At 44.6% G+C, this 21,281-nt stretch overlaps 1 protein-coding gene across 1 annotated transcript in view; it reads left to right on the top strand.

The window, feature by feature from the left end:
* LOC118367588 (igLON family member 5-like) overlaps positions 1–14,508 on the top strand; it is a 145,990-nt gene extending 131,482 nt beyond the window's left edge. The window contains exons 5-8 of the mRNA XM_052494168.1: positions 9,690–9,821; positions 10,635–10,755; positions 12,907–13,058; positions 14,276–14,508. Coding sequence (XP_052350128.1) covers positions 9,690–9,821; positions 10,635–10,755; positions 12,907–13,058; positions 14,276–14,379 — 509 coding nt within the window. The 3' untranslated portion in view covers positions 14,380–14,508. The remainder of the gene's footprint in view (positions 1–9,689; positions 9,822–10,634; positions 10,756–12,906; positions 13,059–14,275) is intronic.
* The last annotated feature ends 6,773 nt before the right edge of the window (positions 14,509–21,281 follow it).

Raw genomic sequence — 21,281 nt, 5'->3', positions numbered from 1 at the left:
CTGTCCCTTTACCAGTCTCTGTCTCCTCTCCCAGTTGCCCGTCCCTTTACCAGTCTCTGTCTCCTGTCGTAGTACCCAGTCCTCATGTCTCCTCTCCCAGTTGTCTGTCCCTTTACCAGACTCTGTCTCCTGTCATAGTACCCAGTCCTCATGTCTCCTCTCCCAGTTGTCTGTCCCTTTCCCAGTCCCTGTCTCCTGTCGTAGTACCCAGTCCTCATGTCTCCTCTCCCAGTTGTCTGTCCCTTTCCCAGTCCCTGTCTCCTGTCATAGTACCCAGTCCTCATGTCTCCTCTCCCAGTTGTCTGTCCCTTTACCAGTCTCTGTCTCCTGTCGTAGTACCCAGTCCTCATGTCTCCTCTCCCAGTTGTCTGTTTGTCTGTCCCTTTCCCTGTCTCTGTCTCCTGTCGTAGTACCCAGTCCTCATGTCTCCTCTCCCAGTTGTCTGTCCCTTTACCAGTCTCTGTCTCCTGTCGTAGTACCCAGTCCTCATGTCTCCTCTCCCAGTTGTCTGTCCCTTTACCAGTCCCTGTCTCCTGTCGTAGTACCCAGTCCTCATGTCTCCTCTCCCAGTTGTCTGTCCCTTTACCAGTCTCTGTCTCCTGTCGTAGTACACAGTCCTCATGTCTCCTCTCCCAGTTGTCTGTCCCTTTACCTGTCTCTGTGTCGTGTCCTTTGTCCGCTGTCGTAGTCTGTACTAACTAGTCCCTGTCCCCTGTCCCCAGTCCCTTGTTTCTGTCCCCTGCCTGTCCCCTGTTTCTGTCCTTGTTTTCTGTCATCGTCCCCTACCCTCTGTCCCAGTCCCTTTAAGTGTCCCATGTCCACTGTCTCCTGTCTCTGTCACCTGCTCGTGTTACCATTTCCATCACACCCAAGCTGTGGCTGCTAGTTCCCTCTCATACACACCACACACCCACCCACACACACCCACCCACACATCACATCACACATAATTATCTACAAATAATGCATGCCAGCCACAATCATCAGCATCTGTCACCATCCTCACTGTCACCGCCTTCACCATGTCAACAATGCTAATAATGATGTTTGTCATTAGAACACTATTTATACATTGGTTTCGAGGGTGGTCGTGATAAAACGTCTAACAAGCTAAGTCATATCCGTTTAGATTTGTTCGTGAAATGATTCCTATCCTATTACCATGTCTGCCACCGTCGATGGTAAGCTTTTAAATGATTTATTTCATGCTGATGCATCTCATAGAATGTGTTGAGCATGTTGAGGTTACCCTGCTAGGCGTTAGATAGGTTTAGCACGGTGTTACACTGTGTTACAGTGACCTGCTGGGGGTGTCCTGCTCCATCTCCTCTCTATGGCCTGATAACACACACACACACGCACATACGCACGCACGCACACATGCACGCACACACACACACACACACACGCACGCACACACACGCACGCACACACACACACATACACGCACACACGCACACACGCACACATACGCCCTTAAAGTACATTACAGCCACTTGCTGTGCTTGTCTGCAGACGTACATCAGTTCTTCCTTGTCATCACTATACTCCCCCTCCCTCGTTCCCTCACACACACCCCTTCAGTTTGCAGTGTGAGATATGGCGGCATTGTTATTCTGTGGGAGTCACTGCAGCGAAGCCATGGGCTGCTGGGGGAGTGGTGATGGGGAGGAGAGAGGGAGGGGAAAGAGAAGCCTAGAGTAACAGTGTGAAGCTGCGAACCATCTGTCCCTCTATTCAGACACTGCAGTGGGTGGGAGACAAAGTGGTAGTGGGGTGTCCCGCCTGGGTGGAGGTCGTCGGGACACACACCTTCAAGACAATGCACCTGTCAATCTATTCAGACACTGCATCGGTGGATAGATTATAGTGGGACCCCTACATAGGTGTAGACACACACAACTTTAAGACAATCCTCTACACCTGGCATGGTGGCCCCGTGGGGGCATCTTTCCCCTGGTCACCAGGGCCCTTATTCATTAGAGCTGACAACAGAAATAGTTTTAAAACATTTTGCAATGGAAAACAACAGGTAGTCCCTCCCTGTGTCAGTCTATTTTCTTCCAATGGAAGCCTAATGAATACAACCCAGACGTGTAAACACTGCTCCTAGCACTGCTCCTGCCCACTTTATCTCTCACTGATACCATCTCAATCCCCCATTCACACTCTTTCACAGACATCACCTGAACCCCCATTAAATCTGAGACATCAAGCTCTTATCATGGGACATCTCATCCATTAGATAAGATGCGCACACACACACACACACACACACACATACATTAACACAGACAAATGCCCTCACTCACACACTCCTCTCTTAATCGCCAAACAGCACGCCACATCGATGCTCTCTGGCCCACCCACTCCATCGCATCAGACTCCATTCACTATGGTCTCAGTCAAACAAACAATGCCTGCCAGATGCTCATATACTGCTGATGGAGCTAGAAGGAACCAGACCACCTTTGCGACAGAAACACTCCACTGCGATATAACTCGTATAACTGAGTCTGACTGCTGACTGTCAACGTCCTATATGGAAATGGACTACAGTTTCACTGCAGGGCAGATCTAAACTTTGACCTATTTCCTTTCAACCCTCCGTCTGGCTTCCTCTTTTCCCCGCAGGTCTATTCTAAGTGTTTGGTTGGTGGTGGGAGTCCAGGCCTGCGTCTGAAATGGCACCCCCACACATCTCCGTCGACGCTGGCTGAGCACCCACCTCTGCCCCCGGGGAAGAAGGGAAAGAAGCCAGAGATCCAAATGCCTGAGACACAACCAGGGCTGCAGAAGACATATTTAAAGAGACTGGCCTAATATATTATAGCTTCTAGAAAGGAGAGAGAGAGCGAGCGAGAGAGAGAGAGAGAGGGAGAGGGAAAGATAAAGAATGCAGACGAGAGAGACCGAGAGAAAGGAAATGAGAAAAGAGAAAGAGAGAGAGAAGGCGAGAAAGAGGAAGACAAAAATGAACAGAGAAAGAGAGAAACGGAGAGACAAAAAAAGACAAAGAGAACGAGTGTTCTAACGGACGTCCATTATTGACAGCAACCCTGAAGCAATGCCTTGCTCAAGAGTAGGGGATTAAACATGCAACCTTTCAGTTGCTGTATGGTGGCAGGTAGCCTCGCGGTTAGATCATTGGTCCAGTAACGAAAAGAGTGCTTGTTAGAATCCCCAGCCAACTAGGTGAAACAATCTGTCAATCTGCCCTTGAGCAAGGCACTTAACCCTAATTGCTCCAGGGTCACTGTCAATAGTGGCTAATCCCTGGCCATGACCTGACTCTTAGGGGGAGTGGGATGAGCAGAGAACACATTTCCATTTCATACTTGTAGATGTGTGAAACAGGAGAAATATAAGCAGCCCATATTTTATATAGTGCACTACTTTTAATCAGAGCCTTAGAGGAGTCCTCTGGGTCCTGGACAAAGTGATGCATTAAATAAGGAACTGTTTAGGAGGCCTTTTGCCTTTTGGTAATCCGTCATTGTAACTAAGAATTTGTTCTTATCTGACTTGCCTAGTTAAATAAAGATCAAATAAAAAAATGCAGATTTTTTATTTATTTTTCAATCTGAGTCAGCCCTAGGTCTTCCTCCAGTAGTGTCTGTGTAAGCATCTGATGGAGCTGTACTATTTTACAGGCCATTGTGAGAGCTATGAAAATTCACTGAAAATTCACTGACTGATTCCCTGGTATGATCTCGCTGTGGAGGAACGGTCAGCGATAAGTCAGAGGGAAGCAGGGAATGAAGGGAGGGGTAAGGAGGATGCTGTGCTCTGACATATTACATCATACAGCTGCTGAGAATTAAACTAGTCACAACAGTGCACATGAAATACCCCGACCGGACCTCCTTTTCTCTTTATTTAGATTTCAACCAATCGTTCTCTTTCTTTTTGTATTCTCTCTCTCTCTCTCTCTCTCTCTCTCTCTCTCTCTCTCTCTCTCTCTCCTTTCTAGAAGCTATAATATATTAGGCCAGTCTCTTTAAATATGTCTTCGGCAGCCCCTGGTTGTGTCTCAGTGATTTGGATCTCTGGCTTCTGTCCCTTCCCTTGCCTTCCCTTCTTCCCCAGGGGCAGAGTGGGTGCTTAGCCAGCGTCATCAGAGATGTCACAGGGGAGCCAAATGTATTAGGCTAATGTTATGAGTGAATAACATTGCTGTAAACCCCCAGCTCGTCTCGCCACCGCTGCCACTACTCGCTACAGGGTGGCGGGCGGCAGGCTGTACCGCCACTGCAGCAGCTGCAGATAATCATCTCCAGCTCAGTAGCCGCAGCTAATAATCCCCCAGTATAATCTTCAATTGGAACCTCCACGCTAATCTCTGACAGGAATTATCGCTACCGTTTAGAGTGTCTTGCGTCAGTTGTTACCCGGGTGCAGGCACATGTGTGTATGGGGGGGGCTGGGGGAGGGGGTTGCTCGACAACACTGCGTGTGTGTGTGTGTGTGTGTGTGTGTGTGTGTGTGTGTGTGTGTGTGTGTGTGTGTGTGTGTGTGTGTGTGTGTGTGTGTGTGTGTGTGTGTGTGTGTGTGTGTGTGTGTGTGTGGAGGCCAGTGGTCCACTGACTGGCTGGCTTTTTACATTTTTGTATTATGATAACTGAGCAGCAATTTAAGCTGTGGATTTCCTTGTTAGCAGACAGATTATGTACCAAGTCGTGTTCCACAGCCTGGCTTCTTTAATGGGGAAAATAGGAAGCTTAATGGTGTTGGAGCTCGGAGGCTGCCAGACAGACAGCTGGCTTTGTGGAGACACACAATGGGGCAACGTTTCCTCAACGTTCCCTCTCGTCGCTGTCCTTCTAATAACACCTCTGCATCCATTCCCTTACGCGGTTAAAGCCAATATATTCTAGCCTGCCGGCCTCTTTGACTCGGTAAAGACTTTTGCCGGCACATCGCCAGAGGAAAACGAGGGCTGCTGAAGTGAGCGACAGACTAATTCGCTTGTCAGGGCACTAGGGAGTTTTGTCAACGCCACATAACAGCCCCACATTGTTCTTACTGCATAGTGACGCACACAGTGTTACCCCTGTCGAGTTTGGTGTGGCCAACGTTTAGAAATAAATACCTACTTATTTCTGTTGAGGCTTTGTGAAGTAGTGATGTAACATTGTTGTCAAGCCTCAGTCCCTAGCTTCACTATCTGCTTATCTGTTGCTCACGGACATTCAGTAACTCCAACACAGATCTAGGATCAGCTTCCACCTCCTCCAATCCTAACCTGGCAAAACCCCCAAACTGACCATAAATCAGCATCTAGGGCAACTTTATTTTACACCTGGGTCGTGTTCATTAGGCACCAAATGGAAGGAATATAATTTGATCTCTGAGAAATTAAGCTAATTGATTGGCCCTTTTAATTTATAGGATTCATATCATTTTCAATAAATATAGTACCTAACATTCAATTTGGACCATAATTATTTCTAACAATGAGTAAGACATGAGGAATCATCCACAGACCAGTCACCCACAGACCTACCACACCCCGCACCAATCCCAACCCAACAACCAGTATACAGTATCAGTTCTCTATGTCTGACAAGTAGTACGGAGCTGCGCTTGGAGTATTGCTTCTTCAACCTGTGAATCTGTTGATGGTTTTATTCCCCTGTTCAGAGAAAATAGCTTGTATTCTTTACCATAAATTATTGTGAAGAACCAAGTTTTTCCCACTTGATGCTGCTGTTCCTGCTGCTGCCACATTTCATCTCGTCATGATCAAAAGCTATTGGTTTTCTACCCAAAGTTGAAAAGACAATATTGTGATTCATTTGTGACCGACCAGCTCGATTCGGTCTTAAGTAGCAACATTTAAAATTGTGTTTTTTTTACATAGGATAAAAGTCGTAACTCAGAGCAAGCACAATGGTATATCATACACTACAGTTTCTGAATAACACTTTGTGACATCGGCTGACGTAAAAAGGGCTTAATAAATACATTTGATTGATTGAATGGGGAAGTAATGCTGCTTTGAAAGTTGATAAACTTGTAACCCCACTTTTGAGAAAATAGCCCTTGAATGTTTTTGTACACGTACTGGAAAGTTCTTTGTCAGCACCCATTCAGCATTGTTCACACCCTCTTAAGCCTTAGCCCCACCCATCTCTTTAAGGATTCACATACATGACATCGGCAGCCTGGTGGTCCAAAATAGCATAACTGGTGTATTTTAACACCAATAAACCCATCAGTTTAAAAATGTATTTAATATCCAGGCAACTTAAAGCAACTTTCTTAACAACACTTTGGTTCATTTCTAGCTTGTTAGCTAGCAGGCTAATGCTAACTCACAACAACAAGTTAACGGCAAGCAAATTACAGAAAATAGCTTATGGTTGTGAGTGTCACAAAATAAAAGCAGGGCATTCTACCAGAGAATTATTGAGTTTGGACACTGTCTCGTTGGCCTAACGTTATAATCTAATTTGACTTTAATGCAGGTCATGTTGTTCTTCACATTACCGCCGCTGGTAAACAAACACACACTGTATCAAATCAAATCAAAGTTTATTTGTCACATGCACAGAAAACAGAATGTGTAAACGGTACAGTGACATGGTACCTTGCATAGTGGAATATTTTGTTTAGACATGCAGCTAGCTAGCTACAAAATGAACCATAATCCCAACTCATAATGTTACGACGCTGCATCAACCTGCAGGTAGCTAACCAACTAGATTCAATGTTAGCTAACTAGCTAGCTAACGTTAGGCTATAACTAGCAATGCAAATGGCTCTGAGATACAAATAATATTACGACATAGGTCATACACGTAATGTTAGCTAGTGAGCCTGCTGGCTAACAGTACGCTTTAACTTACAATGAAAATTACTTTCTGACTAAATTAAAAACGAACAGTATCAGTCATAGATTTAGACACACCTACTCATTACAGGGTTTTTCTTTATTTTTTACTATTTTAGTGAAGACATAAAAACTATGAAATAATACATATGGAATCATAAAGTAACCAAAAAAGTGTTAAACAAATCAAAATATATTTTATATTTGAGATTCTTCATAGTAGCCACCCTTTGCCTTGATGACAGCTTTGCACATTCTCTCAACCAGCTTCATGAAGTGGTCACCTGGAATGCATTGAAATTAACAGGTGTGCCTTGTTAAAAGTACATTTGTGGAATTTCTTTCCTTCTTAATGTGTTTGAGCCAAATCAGTTGTGTTGGGACAAGGTAGTGGTGGTATACAGAAGATAGACCTATTTGGTAAAAGACCAAGACCATATTGTGGCAAGGACAGCTCAAGTAAGCAAAGAGAAATGACAGTCCATCCTTACATTAAGACTTAAGACATGAAGGTCAGTCTATCCTGAAAATATCTTTGGTCGGATGAGTCCAAATTTGAGATTTTTGGTTCCAACCGCCATGTCTTTGTGAGACGCACGGTGGTTCCCACCGTGAAGCATGGAGGAGGAGGTGTGGGGTTGCTTTGCTGGTGACACAGTCAGTGATTTATTTAGAATTCAAGGCGCACTTAACCAGCAGGGCTACTACAGCATTCTGAATCGATACGCCATCCCATCTGGTGGGACAACCATTTGTTTTTCAACAGGACAATGACCCAACACACCTCCCTGCTGTAAGGGCTATTTTACAAAGAAGGAGAGTGAAAGAGTGCTGCATCAGATGACCTGGCCTTCACAATCACCCGACCTCAACCCAATTGAGATGGGTTGGGATGAGTTGGGCTGCAGAGTGAAGGAAAAGCAGCCAACAAGTGCTCAGCATATGTGGGAACTCCTTCAAGACTGTTGGAAAAGCATTCCAGGTGAAGCTGGATGAGAGAATGCCAAGAGTTTGCAAAGCTGTCATCAAGGCAAAGGGTGGCTACTTTGAATAATTTGTTTAACAGTTCGTTGGTTACTTTATGATTCCATATGTGTTATTTTATAGTTTCAATGTCTTCACTGTTCATTTACATTGTAAAAAATAAAGAAAAACCCTTGAATGAGTAGTTGTGTCCAAAGGTTTGACTGGTACTGTATAATATCTGAAAATGAGCCTAGCTTGACGCTCTTGCCTGTAGTCATGGATGAACGCTTCTCCCTCTCTGTCACGGATGCCACGGTTGCGCTTAGTTTAAAGAGGTATTTGTATTTATTAGGATCCCCATTACCTTGTTGCCTTGTTGATAGTGTTGTTAAGAAGGCAGAGCAGCCTTAGCTACTGTTGTATCAATATGTTTTGACCATGACAGTTTCAAATACAGGTTTACTCCAAGCAGTTTAGTCACCTCAACTTGCTCAATTTCCACATTATTATTTACGAGATGTAGTTGAGGTTTAGAGTTTAGTGAATGATTTGTCCCAAATAAAATGCTTTTAGTTTTGGAAATATTTAGGACTAACATTTTCCTTCACTACCCATTCGGAAACTAACTGCAGCTCTTTGTTAAGTGTTGCAGTCATTTCAGTTGCTGTAGTAGCTGACGTGTATAGCGTTGACTCAACCACGTACATAGACACACTGGCTTAACTCAAAGCCAGTGGCATGTCGTATATAAAGATAGAAAAAAGTAAGGGGCCTAAACAGCTGCCCTAGGGAATTCCTGATTCTACCTGGATTATGTTTGAGAGGCTTCCATTAAAGAACACCTTCTGTGCTCTGTTAGACAAGTAACTATTTGTCCACATTATAGTAGAGGGTGTAAAGCCATAACACATGTGTTTTTCCAGCAGCAGACGATAATGTCAAAAGCTGCACTGAAGTCGAACAAGACAGCCCCCACAATAATTTGATCATCAATTTCTCTCAGCCAAATCCTCAGTCATTTGTGTAAGTGCTGTGCTTGTTGAGTGTCTTTCCCTATAAGCGTGCGGAAAGTCTGTTACAAATAGCATTGTATCTGGTCAAACACAATGTTTTCCAGAGGTTTACTAAGGGTTGGTAACAGACTGATTGGTCGGCTATTTGAGGGGCTTTACTATTCTTGGGTAGCGGAATTAGTTTCCCTCCAGGACTGAGGGCACACACTAACCAGTAGGCTTAAATTGAAGATGTGGCCAATAGGAGTGGCAACATTGTCCGCTATTGTCCTCAGTAATTTTCCATCCAGATTGTCACACCCCTGTGGCTTGTCATTGTTGATAGACAACACAATTTTTTTCACCTCTTCCACACTGACTTTATGGAATTCAGAAGTACAATTCTTGTCTTTCATAATTTGGTCAGATATACTTGGATGTGTACTGTCAGTGTTTGTTGCTGGCATGTCATACCTAAGTTTACTTATCTTGCCAATGAAAATTAATTTAAGCAGTTGACAACATAGTGGGTTTTGTGATGAATGAGCCATCTGACCCAATGAATGATGGCGCAGAGTTTGCCTTTTTACCGCAGACAGGGGTTTCTTTTTTCAGCCTCATTCGCATATTTGCAATCAAACTCTAGAATCTCCTTAGCTATCATACTCTGCTTCCACCGGGCATTCCACTGATTTCAAAACTCTGTTCTCCAGAAAGTGGAGCGCAACACTATTGCAGTTATTTGTGTGTGGTGGCAGTATTAGCAACAGTGGCATATAGCGGGCAAAAATGAATACTTTCACACTAATTGATTTAATCGACCCTGAACAAATGCACATTTCAGCCTGTGATGACCTCTGACCTCTATCATTTGACCCTGTCCTTTGTCCAATCAGATGGTCTAATGAGTGAGGGGGAGTTCCTGGACATAACAGAGATCAAGCGGCATCAGGCGGAGGAGTTTGAGTGCATCACTAACAACGGAGTGACGCAGCCCGACATACGCAAGGTCAAGGTCACCGTCAACTGTGAGTGTCCCTACAAACCACAAAACACATGCATGCACTCACAGACACACAGACAGACAAAGAAACCATCACAGACACAGACATCCCACACATGGTATACCTCCCATAAGATAATACTATACTGAACAAAAATATAAACGCAACATGCAACAATTTAAAATATTTTGCTGAGTTACCGTTCAGATGAGGAAATTAATCAATTGAATGAACTTCATTAGGTCCTCGTCTATGGATTTCACATGACTGGTTACAGATACCGTTAAAAACAAATGGGCCTCAAAATGGGCCTCAGGATCTCGTCATGAAATTTTTGTGCGTTCAAATTGCCAATCGATAAAATGCAATTGTATTCGTTGTCCGTAGATTATGCCTGCCCATACCATAACCCCACTGCGTCCATGGGGCACTCTGTTCGCAATGTTGACATCAACAAACCACTCGCCAAGAGTGTGCAAAGGGTGGCTATTTGAAGAATCTCAAATATAAAATATATTATGATTTGTTGAACACTTTTTTGGTTTCTACATGATTCCATATGTTATTCCATGTGTTATTTCAATGTTTTGATGTCGTCACTATTATTCTGCAACGTAGAAATATAAAACAAATACAGAAAAACCCTTGAATGAGTAGGTGTTCTAAAAAGTTTGTATGTCTTAATAATTTTATATGCCCGTGCATTTATCAACCTCAACCTTTCTCGACCTTGAAGGTCACTGAGCCATTCTTTGTCTGAACTTAACGTTTAATCACTATCGTTGTGCACATATGTTAAAGATTTCTCTCACTTCTCCCTCCTTCTTCCTTGTTCAGACCCTCCCATGATCACAGACGTGAAGAACATGCCAGCCCAGCTGGGAAAGACGGCCATTTTGCGCTGTGAGGCAATGGCAGTACCCACAGCCTCCTTTGAGTGGTACAGAGACGACCGCAGGTAAGAAATATACCTCCTCCTTCTCCTCCTTTTCCTTCAATTTTTCTCTAATAGGACTGTTTTGCTGGCACAGACTGGAATTTGTTCCGGTATTCATCCAATGGCATTGAGGAGTATATCACCTCAGTCACCGGCTTCATCAATAAGTGCATCGATATCCAACCAGAAGCCATGGATTACAGGCAACATCTGCACTGAGCTAAAGGCTAGAGCTGCCGCTTTCAAGGAGCGGGACACTAATCCGGACGCTTATAAGAAATCCCACTATGCCCTCAGATGAACCATCAAACAGGCAAAGCATCAATACAGGACTAAGATTGAATCCTACTACACCAGCTCTGATGCTCGTCGGATGTGGCGCGAGCCTACCAGACGGGCCTTTTATGCTCGCTTCGAAGCAAGCAACAGTGAAGCATGCATGAGAGCACCAGCTGTCCTAGATGACTGTGTGATCACTCTCTCCGTAGCTGATGTGAGCAAGACCTTAAAACTGGTCAACATGACTGGTTGCATCACTGCCTGGTATAAAAACTGCTCGGCATCCGACCGTAAGGCGCTACAGAGGGTAGTGCGTACGGCCCAGTACATCACTGGGGCCAAGCTTCCTGCCATCCACGACCTATATACTAGGCGGTGTCAGAGGAAGGCCCAAAAAAGTCTAGGTCCAAAGTCTAGGTCCAAAAGGCCCCTACCCCCAAGCCATAAGACTATTTGCATTGACCCCCCACATACACACACCCCATTGTTTTTACACTGCTGCTACTCGCTGTTTATTATCTATGCATAGTCACTTTACACCTACCTACATGTACAACTGACCTAGTAAATATTTTCTTAACTCTATTTTCTTAAATCTGCATTGCTGGTTAAGGGCTTCTAAGTAAGCATTTCACGGTTGTATTTGGCGCATGTGACAAATGCAATTTGATTTAATAGGTTTAGGTCGATTTATTTCCTGTACTGCTAACACATCCTTTCAGATATAAACAAAGTTATTTCTCTCCATCTGTCGCTCTCTCATCCCCCCACTCTACCCCTCTCTATCTATCTACCTCCCCCCGCTCTCTTTGTCCCACCCTCTCTCTCCATCTGTCGCTCTCTCATCCCCCCTCTCTACCCCTCTCTATCTATCTACCTCCCCCCGCTCTCTCTCTCCATCTGTTGCTCTCTCATCCCCCTCTCTACCCCTCTCTATCTATCTACCTCCCCCCGCTCTCTCTCTCCATCTGTCGCTCTCTCATCCCCCCTCTCTACCCCTCTCTATCTATCTACCTCCCCCCGCTCTCTTTGTCCCACCCTCTCTCTCCATCTGTCGCTCTCTCATCCCCTCTCTCTACCCCTCTCTATCTATCTACTTCCCCCTGCTCTCTTTGTCCCGCCCTCTCTCTCCATCTGTCGCTCTCTCATCCCCCCTCTCTACCCCTCTCTATCTATCTACCTCCCCCCGCTCTCTTCGTCCCGCCCTCTCTCTCCATCTGTCGCTCTCTCATCCCCCTCTCTACCCCTCTCTATCTATCTACCTCCCCCCGCTCTCTTTGTCCCGCCCTCTCTCTCCATCTGTCGCTCTCTCATCCCCCCTCTCTACCCCTCTCTATCTATCTACCTCCCCCGCTCTCTTTGTCCCACCCTCTCTCTTCATCTGTCGCTCTCTCATCCCCCCTCTCTACCCCTCTCTATCTATCTACCTCCCCCCGCTCTCTTCGTCCCACCCTCTCTCTCCATCTGTCGCTCTCTCATCCCCCCTCTCTACCCCTCTCTATCTATCTACCTCCCCCCGCTCTCTTCGTCCCACCCTCTCTCTCCATCTGTCGCTCTCTCATCCCCCCTCTCTACCCCTATCTATCTACCTCCCCCGCTCTCTTTGTCCCACCCTCTCTCTCCATCTGTCGCTCTCTCATCCCCCCTCTCTACCCCTATCTATCTACCTCCCCCGCTCTCTTTGTCCCACCCTCTCTCTTCATCTGTCGCTCTCTCATCCCCCCTCTCTACCCCTCTCTATCTATCTACCTCCCCCCGCTCTCTTCGTCCCACCCTCTCTCTCCATCTGTCGCTCTCTCATCCCCTCACTCTACCCCTCTCTATCTATCTACTTCCCCCTGCTCTCTCTCTCCATCTTACCCACCTTTCTACCTCTCTCTCTCTCTGTATCAGGCCGGTAGAGAGCGATAACACTCTGAGGATCAAGAACGAGAAGACGCGCTCACTGCTTCTCTTTACCAACGTGACGGACAAACACTTTGGCAACTACACTTGTTTTGCCTCCAACAGGCTGGGAGCCTCCAACGCCAGCATGCTGCTCTTCCGTGAGTCTCTTTAAGCCTGCACACACACACACACATACGTAAACACAGATAGCCACATGCAGACACACACACATGCATACATACCGCAGGAGGTTGGTGACACCTGAATTGGGGAGGACAGGCTTTTGGTAATGGCTGAAAAATAATATGTGGAATGGTATCAAATATGGAAACCATGTGTTTGATATTCCACTCGCTCAATTCCGGACATTATTATGAGCCGTCCTCCCCTCAGCAGCCTCCTGTGATGCATACACACACAGACTCACATACTATACTGCACATACACATGCACGCACACACGCTTCCATACATGTGTCTAAGCTCATTCTACTTCACTCAATCACACAAGTGTGCACACATACTTAGAGAAGGAAACCAATGCAAACACACACCTAGTCACACACTGCATTGCCCCATCCCCATCTCTCTTCCTCTCCCTGCTCACGGTGCTGGATTTTCTCATTTCCCTCCCTCCTTCCCCAATCCCTCCTTCCATCTTGCCATCTCTATATTCGCCGCCCCATTACACCAAATAGCTTTTCTCCTCCATTTCTCCCTCTGTTCTGTCCTGTTCTGTTACCCCAGGAAGTTGTCGTTTCTCTCCTTCTCTCTCCTCCCGTCTTGCATTAGCCCTCCCCAATGAGCGATTTCCAACACTGTGTTCTCTCGCTCCCTCTATCCCTCCCTCTCTCCCGCCTTCCACGCTCTGGCATTACCATCTTAAGTGAGCCCCTTCATCTCCTCCCTTTCTCTTCTTTCATTCCCTTGTTCTGCCATTTCCTCGGCAAGTCTCCCTCCAATGACTCACCCCCAGTCAATCTCATACATCCTTCTGCGCCGCCCTCCTCCATTCCCTCCTCTGTCGGCCTCTGTGTCTTATCTCGCCATCATCTGTCTTTCTCCCCTTCTTTTTTTGCCTAATCTTCCCCCTTCATCATTAGAAAAAGCTGGGTCTGAACCGTCTGTACGAATGGGACACAGACCGAAAATCGAACCACTCTGACTAATATCAGATAGCTTCGGGGATGGTTTTACACTCTGTCCCTGTCATTGCACTCAGACTTCATTCCTATCCCAAAATGTTTTACCTCTTTTTACTTGTAGCTTACATTTTCTCTGGTTGTTACCTTTTCCCCTTACGAATTCTTCTCCACTCTTATTTCCCTCGCTCTCCTTCTGGTGCCTGTCCTTCTCTCCCGGGCCCCTTGATGCAGGGCCAGGAGCCGTGTACGGGCGAGGCGTGGCCGTCAACGTGGGGGTGAGTGCGGGTGTTGGCTTTTGGCTTTGCCTCTCTGTCTCTCTCCTGATGAAGGTCTAAGAGCTTTTCCCGGAAGTCCCGTCCCGCCTGCGGAAGGAAGAAGGAATTTATTTAATTACGAAACCCATCACTGTGAAACAAAAATAATATGCATTATTCCAGGAGCCATTGACGCATCGCATCTCACACCCACACCAACTCCCCCCTCGCTACCTATATTGCCTCCATTACCATACCACTCTCTCTCTTCATCCTGTTTCCAATGAGGGTCACCATGGTGATGTCTATAATGTGTTTAGTAAGAATGATAATTGTGATGATGATGAAAACAGATATTTAACACCAGGATAATACTATTACAAATCTAAATCATGACCGATCTACAATAATGTTCATGGACGTTTGGAAACTCGGAGTGACAACACTACTATTTACGGTTGGAACTACTCTACAATGAAAATGATTGGTTATTCTGACGAGGGTCACGTGACCTTGTTGAAAGCTGTCCATTGGCCCATTGCTCCTGTGACATTTGACCCTATGATCATACAAGTACCATTTTATTCCGTTTTTAACCATGTGGCAGTGTATATGACGCGGCTGCTGCAAATGATGTCAAAACACACATGAAGGGTGGGCCGTGGGGGTTCTATAAAGCCTTTGCCCTTCTAGTGCATCCCTTTGGGATCTCAACCAAGAAGAAGCATGTGAGAAGACCCACTTCACCCCCTCCATCCACCCCCCACCCCTCTTTAAAAAACCCTCGTCCTCTGCCCACCCCCTCCCCCCATCGATAAGGTGGTTTGTGCTCCGTCCCGTGTGTAAATATAATGCAGTACAGAGGCCATGCCGTTACTAGAGGCAGTCTATCCACATCCAACCCTCCTTGGTTGGTGGCTAATGTAGTGGCTAATAAAATCTAAAATATCCCGCAAAAAACTACATTACCCATCAGCATCTATTACAGTTTTTGTAACCAGGAAGGGACTGTAGAAATAACAATCTTGTCTCCTGCTTTGAAGGCGTTGACCAGTCATCCTCCTTCCTTGTCGCTTGTTGATAGCATGTACCGGTTAGAGATGTTTCTGTCGTGAACCCTCCCTCCCTCCCACTCCCCCCCCTCCCCTGTCCGTTTTACTCTGCAAGGTTAAACTGCTATAACTTTTTTGGTGTTGATAATAATACTGATGATGTTAATAAGTATTTAAATAAATATGAAAAGTAATTCCATGTGAGATAAAAAAAGAATACATACTACTCCAGAGCTGACGAGCCATGTGTGCTAAAACATATTTTGTACTCAATCCCTCGGAGAAATCACACTCATTGAACTGAACGACGACGACAAAAGACGAAGTTGTAAGGTTTTCAAGTTGTGCTCTTTTTTGCCATGACAAGGATTTTAAAAACACATCGAAGCTGATCCCGAGGGAGTCTTTTCATCCGAGAGAGTCAATGAAATGTAATATTGTTTGTATAGATGTATGTATTTAAACATTTGTTTTCATGCTGTTAACTGTATAAAGCACATTACACATATTCAGCCAGCTTTCATAGCGTGTCACTCTCCAGACAGACCAGCTCAATAGATCAATTATTCAAAGCGATGCATGTAAAGCAGCGTCCCTGTAAGTCAGTCAGCCCCCGTATGGCAGGACAGGCACACCAGGAGATAAAGATGTAATTAGCCACTACCTGTGGCTGGATAAGTGACGGGGCCTACACTCCCCGCCTCCCCCCATGTCCTTCCCGCCAGCCATGGACAAGCCCCATAAATCACTTTCAACCCTGGCCCCTGACAGGATCCTCCTCAAGGACACCCTCGTCCCTGTAAAGCAGACGCAAACCACCACACCTGGGCCCTGATTGAACCCCCCCACAGGGCTCATTTATCCAGCCACTTTACCTGCACAGATCAACCACCGAGATGTGCACTGTGAGGCTCGATGACACCCCAACCACCCAACCGCTGTTTCTCTGTCACGTCCTGCTGTGTCTATGTCTATATGCAAACTCCCCCATAGTGAACCAACCTGCATGGAGAGATGGGCTCACATTAGCAACTCTCTGACTACCCACAATCCCTGTGACCTTACAGGAATATGCAGCGTCTGTATTCAGTATTCTGCGAATAGCTGTCATCTTTTTTTTTTTGTTCGATTTAATTTTAACCAGCAACATACCTGCTAACTCATATAGGAGAGGCATCCAATCGGGTTAATCTGTGCTATGATATTTAAGGGCACCCCTAACAATCTATTCAAGAATGGAACTGTTTTAGTAATACTATTGTATGAAGTGTGCTAATGTATGGCGAGATGTGAAGCCCTAGCGAGAGTGAATGTCCCCTTTAGCAGGAGGCTAGTCAATGAAAACCTGTTTGTCTCACTGAATACAGGGTGAGACGTGTTCTGTTGATGCCCGTTGCTCTATGCAATGTAGTCAGTCATTGGTATGTCTGAAGGGAAACACACAGACCCACTCTTGTTCGTCTTGTTTTGCTCAGACTCACAGGGCATTGATGGGTATCGATTTTCAAGCACAAGAGCAGGTTGTTTTGGTCGGTGATTCTGTTTTTCCTTCTTTGTCGTTTTCGATCCCCCTCTCTCACTCACGCTGTCTTTCTGTCTGTCTTCTCTCTTTCCCGTACTCTGTCCCGTGTCAGCACCCAGCTCAATTTTGTCAGTGGAATAAACCTCTGCATGTACATACTCTGTCCTTGAAGAAAAAAAAACGAAATGAAAACAAGGAAAAACATACTGTCATGTTTCTCAATGTGGGTTTGAAAAAAAAGCATGTAAATGTTCGTTTTGGGGAGATTTTGAAAAACAAAAAGCTGTGTCTTGTGTAAAGGCTTTAGGCTGGGGGAAAGGCTGGGGGATATGCTTTTAAATTCATGCAATGGAGGGCGAAATGTATGGTGGGCATTTGTAATAACCCCAATTGAGTTTGAGGGTGTCCATGAGTTCTTCATCAATGTGAAAGTTAATCAGAGGACTGGAAATGGGAAAAGGAAGGATGCAGCGAATTCACTTCCTCGGTGGGTGTGAGAGGACCTCCACACACCGTGGGAAGAAGCCCAGACTGGTACAGACAAAGGTCTGAGGCAGAGGGAGATGGGATGACTCTGACCAGACAGTGAACTCTCCGTGGGGGAGAACGAGAAAAGACAAGGCAGACGCTTGATAGGATAGCAGCTCAAGATAGAATTCCTAAAAATGGCCACTGCGTCGTTCCTCCTGAGGGAGGACATACCACGGCGTTGTCTATGATTACACCATGTAATATTAATGGCGTTAGCACTGCAATGATCACGAACACTGTCTGTGTACAGGCAGCATTTCATGACTCTATCTGCTAGCCTATCAATGAGCGTTTACACTTTATTGATATGGTGTAGTGTCAAATAGCTTGACCTGTAATTACAGCACAGAGACATGCTGTATGATTCTAATGGACGTAAGTGGTGTAATTACATGTAGTTCATCACCCCCAATAAATGGGGGCGGTGCTAGTTCTACGGGCGCCACTCGAGCATTGCTAAGCAGCACTTTTTGGCTTATGTTGATGTACATAATATAAACTATCTTGCTTCATTTATATATGAGATTATTTCAATGTTTTGAAGACAATTATAACCATATTTGGGTGGTGTATTTTTTTATTTACGAATGACAAGTCTAGCGGTATATGAAAATACAGTGGTAGAGTAGCAGTAGAAGCTAGATAACTGTACATTCAGTCTCCGTTTGAGTGTACTCGTTTTTGAAGTTGTGTATCTGTGTTAGATCTTGAATCACCATAAGCACTATATTCCAGTCGCGTCACATTAAACAGTTCCTTTACAGACTTTCAGTTCCAAATGCAATGGTTAATCGATACATTGGACTGGATCGCTTGAAATAGAGCAATTTCTCCCCAGGCTCACTTTACCAGGGCCCAAAGACTGAATTGTCAAGTGTCTATATTAAGGCCTTAGCATAGAGAGCATAATTTATCATGCCTTGATACAAAGACACCCCTAATTGCGCATTGATTTTCTCCCCATCTCCGAAAACATTTTGGCCGAGCTATATTGTCAACGAAGGTATCTATTTATTTAGAGAACATACAATGAAGAATGAGTCGTTAGTTTTTTTTTTTCAGTAGAAAGAGTAGCTCAAGGCGCATTTTGTTCATTTTGTTCTTTCTGATAATGAGATGTCTAACAATTGTCTGTATAATGGCACCTTATAGTACATTATATTTTATTATTGTACTCAATTAAATAAATGATTGATACCAAATGTTAATTTTGGAAATGTCAGTACCTATCGATACTGTGTATCTAGAGACTTATGTCTGACAAACACAGCCGACTCTTTAGTAGGAGTAGAGTCTAGAACGATAGGATGTACAATAGAACGAGACGAGATAAAGGGGAATAGAACCGTAGCCATGGTAGTATTTGGTCAATATTCAACTAACATGATAAATTATCAGAAATATGTCAGATTTTCAGTACCGGTACTATGTATCTGTAATACATAAGAAGATGTGTCTTATTGAGGGACAGACTCATTGATATATAAAGGATGTCCTTAGTACCAGCCAGGTCTCTCCAGCTTTTGTCCTTCACACCATAGTCCACTAGCTAGATAACAATGTGTTATCCTAAATGAGCTATTGTTCACCAGCTAATCTAAAGGCCTGTTCAATTCCTATGAGCAGAGTCGACGTTGCGAGTGTATTTCAGCTCCAGTAGATTTCCATTAGCTGTACTAATGAGTGCATCGATACACAGCATGCTGGACTGAGGTGAGCTACATGATGGAAATAGGTCGTTATTGGGTTAACATGCTGACTACATGTTGCCAAGCAGAGGAAGTGATATTTGCCTTGACTCGCTGAAGGATCAACTTGGAAGTTGAATGAGGTAGCTAGGTACTATATAGTAAGTTGGTAGTAGTTGAATTGATAGATACACAAGGACAGAATATATAGGAAAAAAAGATAGATAGATTTATGTAGAGAGGTGGATATTTTGTTAGTTTATCGTTTCTATTCTGAATTCTAATTAGGATATATTATTATTCATGTAAAACAGTGACAGTGTTTGTTTGTGTGGATAGTGGGTTAAAGTAATACTTGCGAGCCACAGAGGCAAGAGCAGCAGTCACTCACTCCCACCTCCATCCACACAAACCGGCAGGGACTACAGATGGTTGCTTGTCAATCACCCTCTCCTTTCTAAGAATGTAGCTAGTGGCTAATTAACAGTGTACCAGTGTTGGTCCATCTACAGCTGGAACAACAAGAGAGTCTGCACACTACTAGGCAACAATGGAGGTGCCCACCAGCCAGCCTCCTTAGTCATTAGAAGCCTGCCTAACATCTCCAACACTGAGTGCCCCTTTACTTGGCCTTTGTGAGTCACCAGCACAAATCTGACATTTTGCCTGTCAATCAACTGGGTAAATATTGGTTGCCATGGCGAAAACTGACAATGGAACTATATATTTTTCTTGTCGAATAACATCATCAAGTGATGTTCTGGCTTGTGTTCATAGGATAAAATGGGAGAGAACCTGTGCGGTGTGACTAAGTCGCAAACTGTCTGAAACTGTCCCATTAATGTGAGATGTATAGATTTGAATTTATGACACAATATAAGGTTGGGTTGTCATGACACTGTTGTTTCACCAGAACAATTTTGAAACTTCTGAAAAACTATGACAATCAGGTAATAACAATTAACAAAGACAAATGTCATGTTTGTCAGTGCGAGAACTAATAACAAATATTAGGTAGTTTTAGCAATCCAGTGGATGAGTCTACTCTCGAATGCTTGGTTAGTGTTTGCGGACATCGTATGGAGATGTCATGCCCATCTCTCTCTCTCTCTCGTTGAACCTCTGGCCCACTTCCTCCTCCCTCCTCCTTTCCCTCAATGTGGAGAAAACCTTCCACCTGTGCCCCCCTATGCCAATCCCACTGCCTGCTGCCTTGCCACCTGTCTGTATGCCAGGTTCCAACCCTGGTAAATCTGTGATATTGATTTGTGAGTGATGTGTGTGTGTGTGTGTGTGTGTGTGTGTGTGTGTGTGTGTGTGTGTGTGTGTGTGTGTGTGTGTGTGTGTGTGTGTGTGTGTGTGTGTGTGTGTGTGTGTGTGTGTGTGTGTGTGTGTGTGTGTGTGTGTGTGTGTGTGTGTGTGTGTGTGTGTGTGTGTGTGTGTGTGTGTGTGTGTGTGTGGATTATCTGACCTTCACATGGCAGGCATGTTGGTTTCAATCTACCCCTGGACCTCAACATTATTATTTCTGTCTGTGTTGACTTTTCAAGATTGCATCGATATAACTTACTGAACAAAGCAAAGGAACACAAGCAGCATCGTCTTCCATCTTGACATATTTCTGTGCAGTGAAGCGATGATGATTATGACGACTCTTTTGATTCATTTGATCTCTGTTCTGTCTCTGTTTTTGTCCTTTCTAAGTGTGTGGACAATTTTCCCCCCCAAATCTATAGAAGTGGAGTTAAAAAAAATAAAATATATCAAAGGGAGAAAAATCAATAAAATATGTTGTTTTTAACAGAACTCTGTGTGAGTGTTTGATCGTTGTCGTTGTTTAATGTGATATGTTGTTGCCTTCTCGGCCCCTGTGGTTGGAAAGCGGGGTTAGGTGAGCTGAGTTTCCTGAGTTTGGTTCCAGCAACAGAGTCAAACCTTTCACATTTGCTTGATGCCACTACAAAGTTGTACATTGGCTTTTTGAACAGGAGTAAATCATGAGGATATTTCAATAGAGAGGAAAACAGTCAGCTGGACGTCCAACATCTAGTTATACATCATCAAAATTACCTTCTGTAAATTATTTACACACTTTCAAAGAGAGTAAAGATCACTGAGAGATGGATGGAAACGGCAGTTTACCAATACATGTCAGAAACAGTTGCCAAATGTTATGCAAATGTTTCTGTT

Source organism: Oncorhynchus keta, chromosome 34 (assembly GCF_023373465.1).
Source record: "Oncorhynchus keta strain PuntledgeMale-10-30-2019 chromosome 34, Oket_V2, whole genome shotgun sequence".
NCBI lineage: Eukaryota > Metazoa > Chordata > Actinopteri > Salmoniformes > Salmonidae > Oncorhynchus > Oncorhynchus keta.
This window is presented reverse-complemented; position numbering and strand designations above follow the sequence as displayed.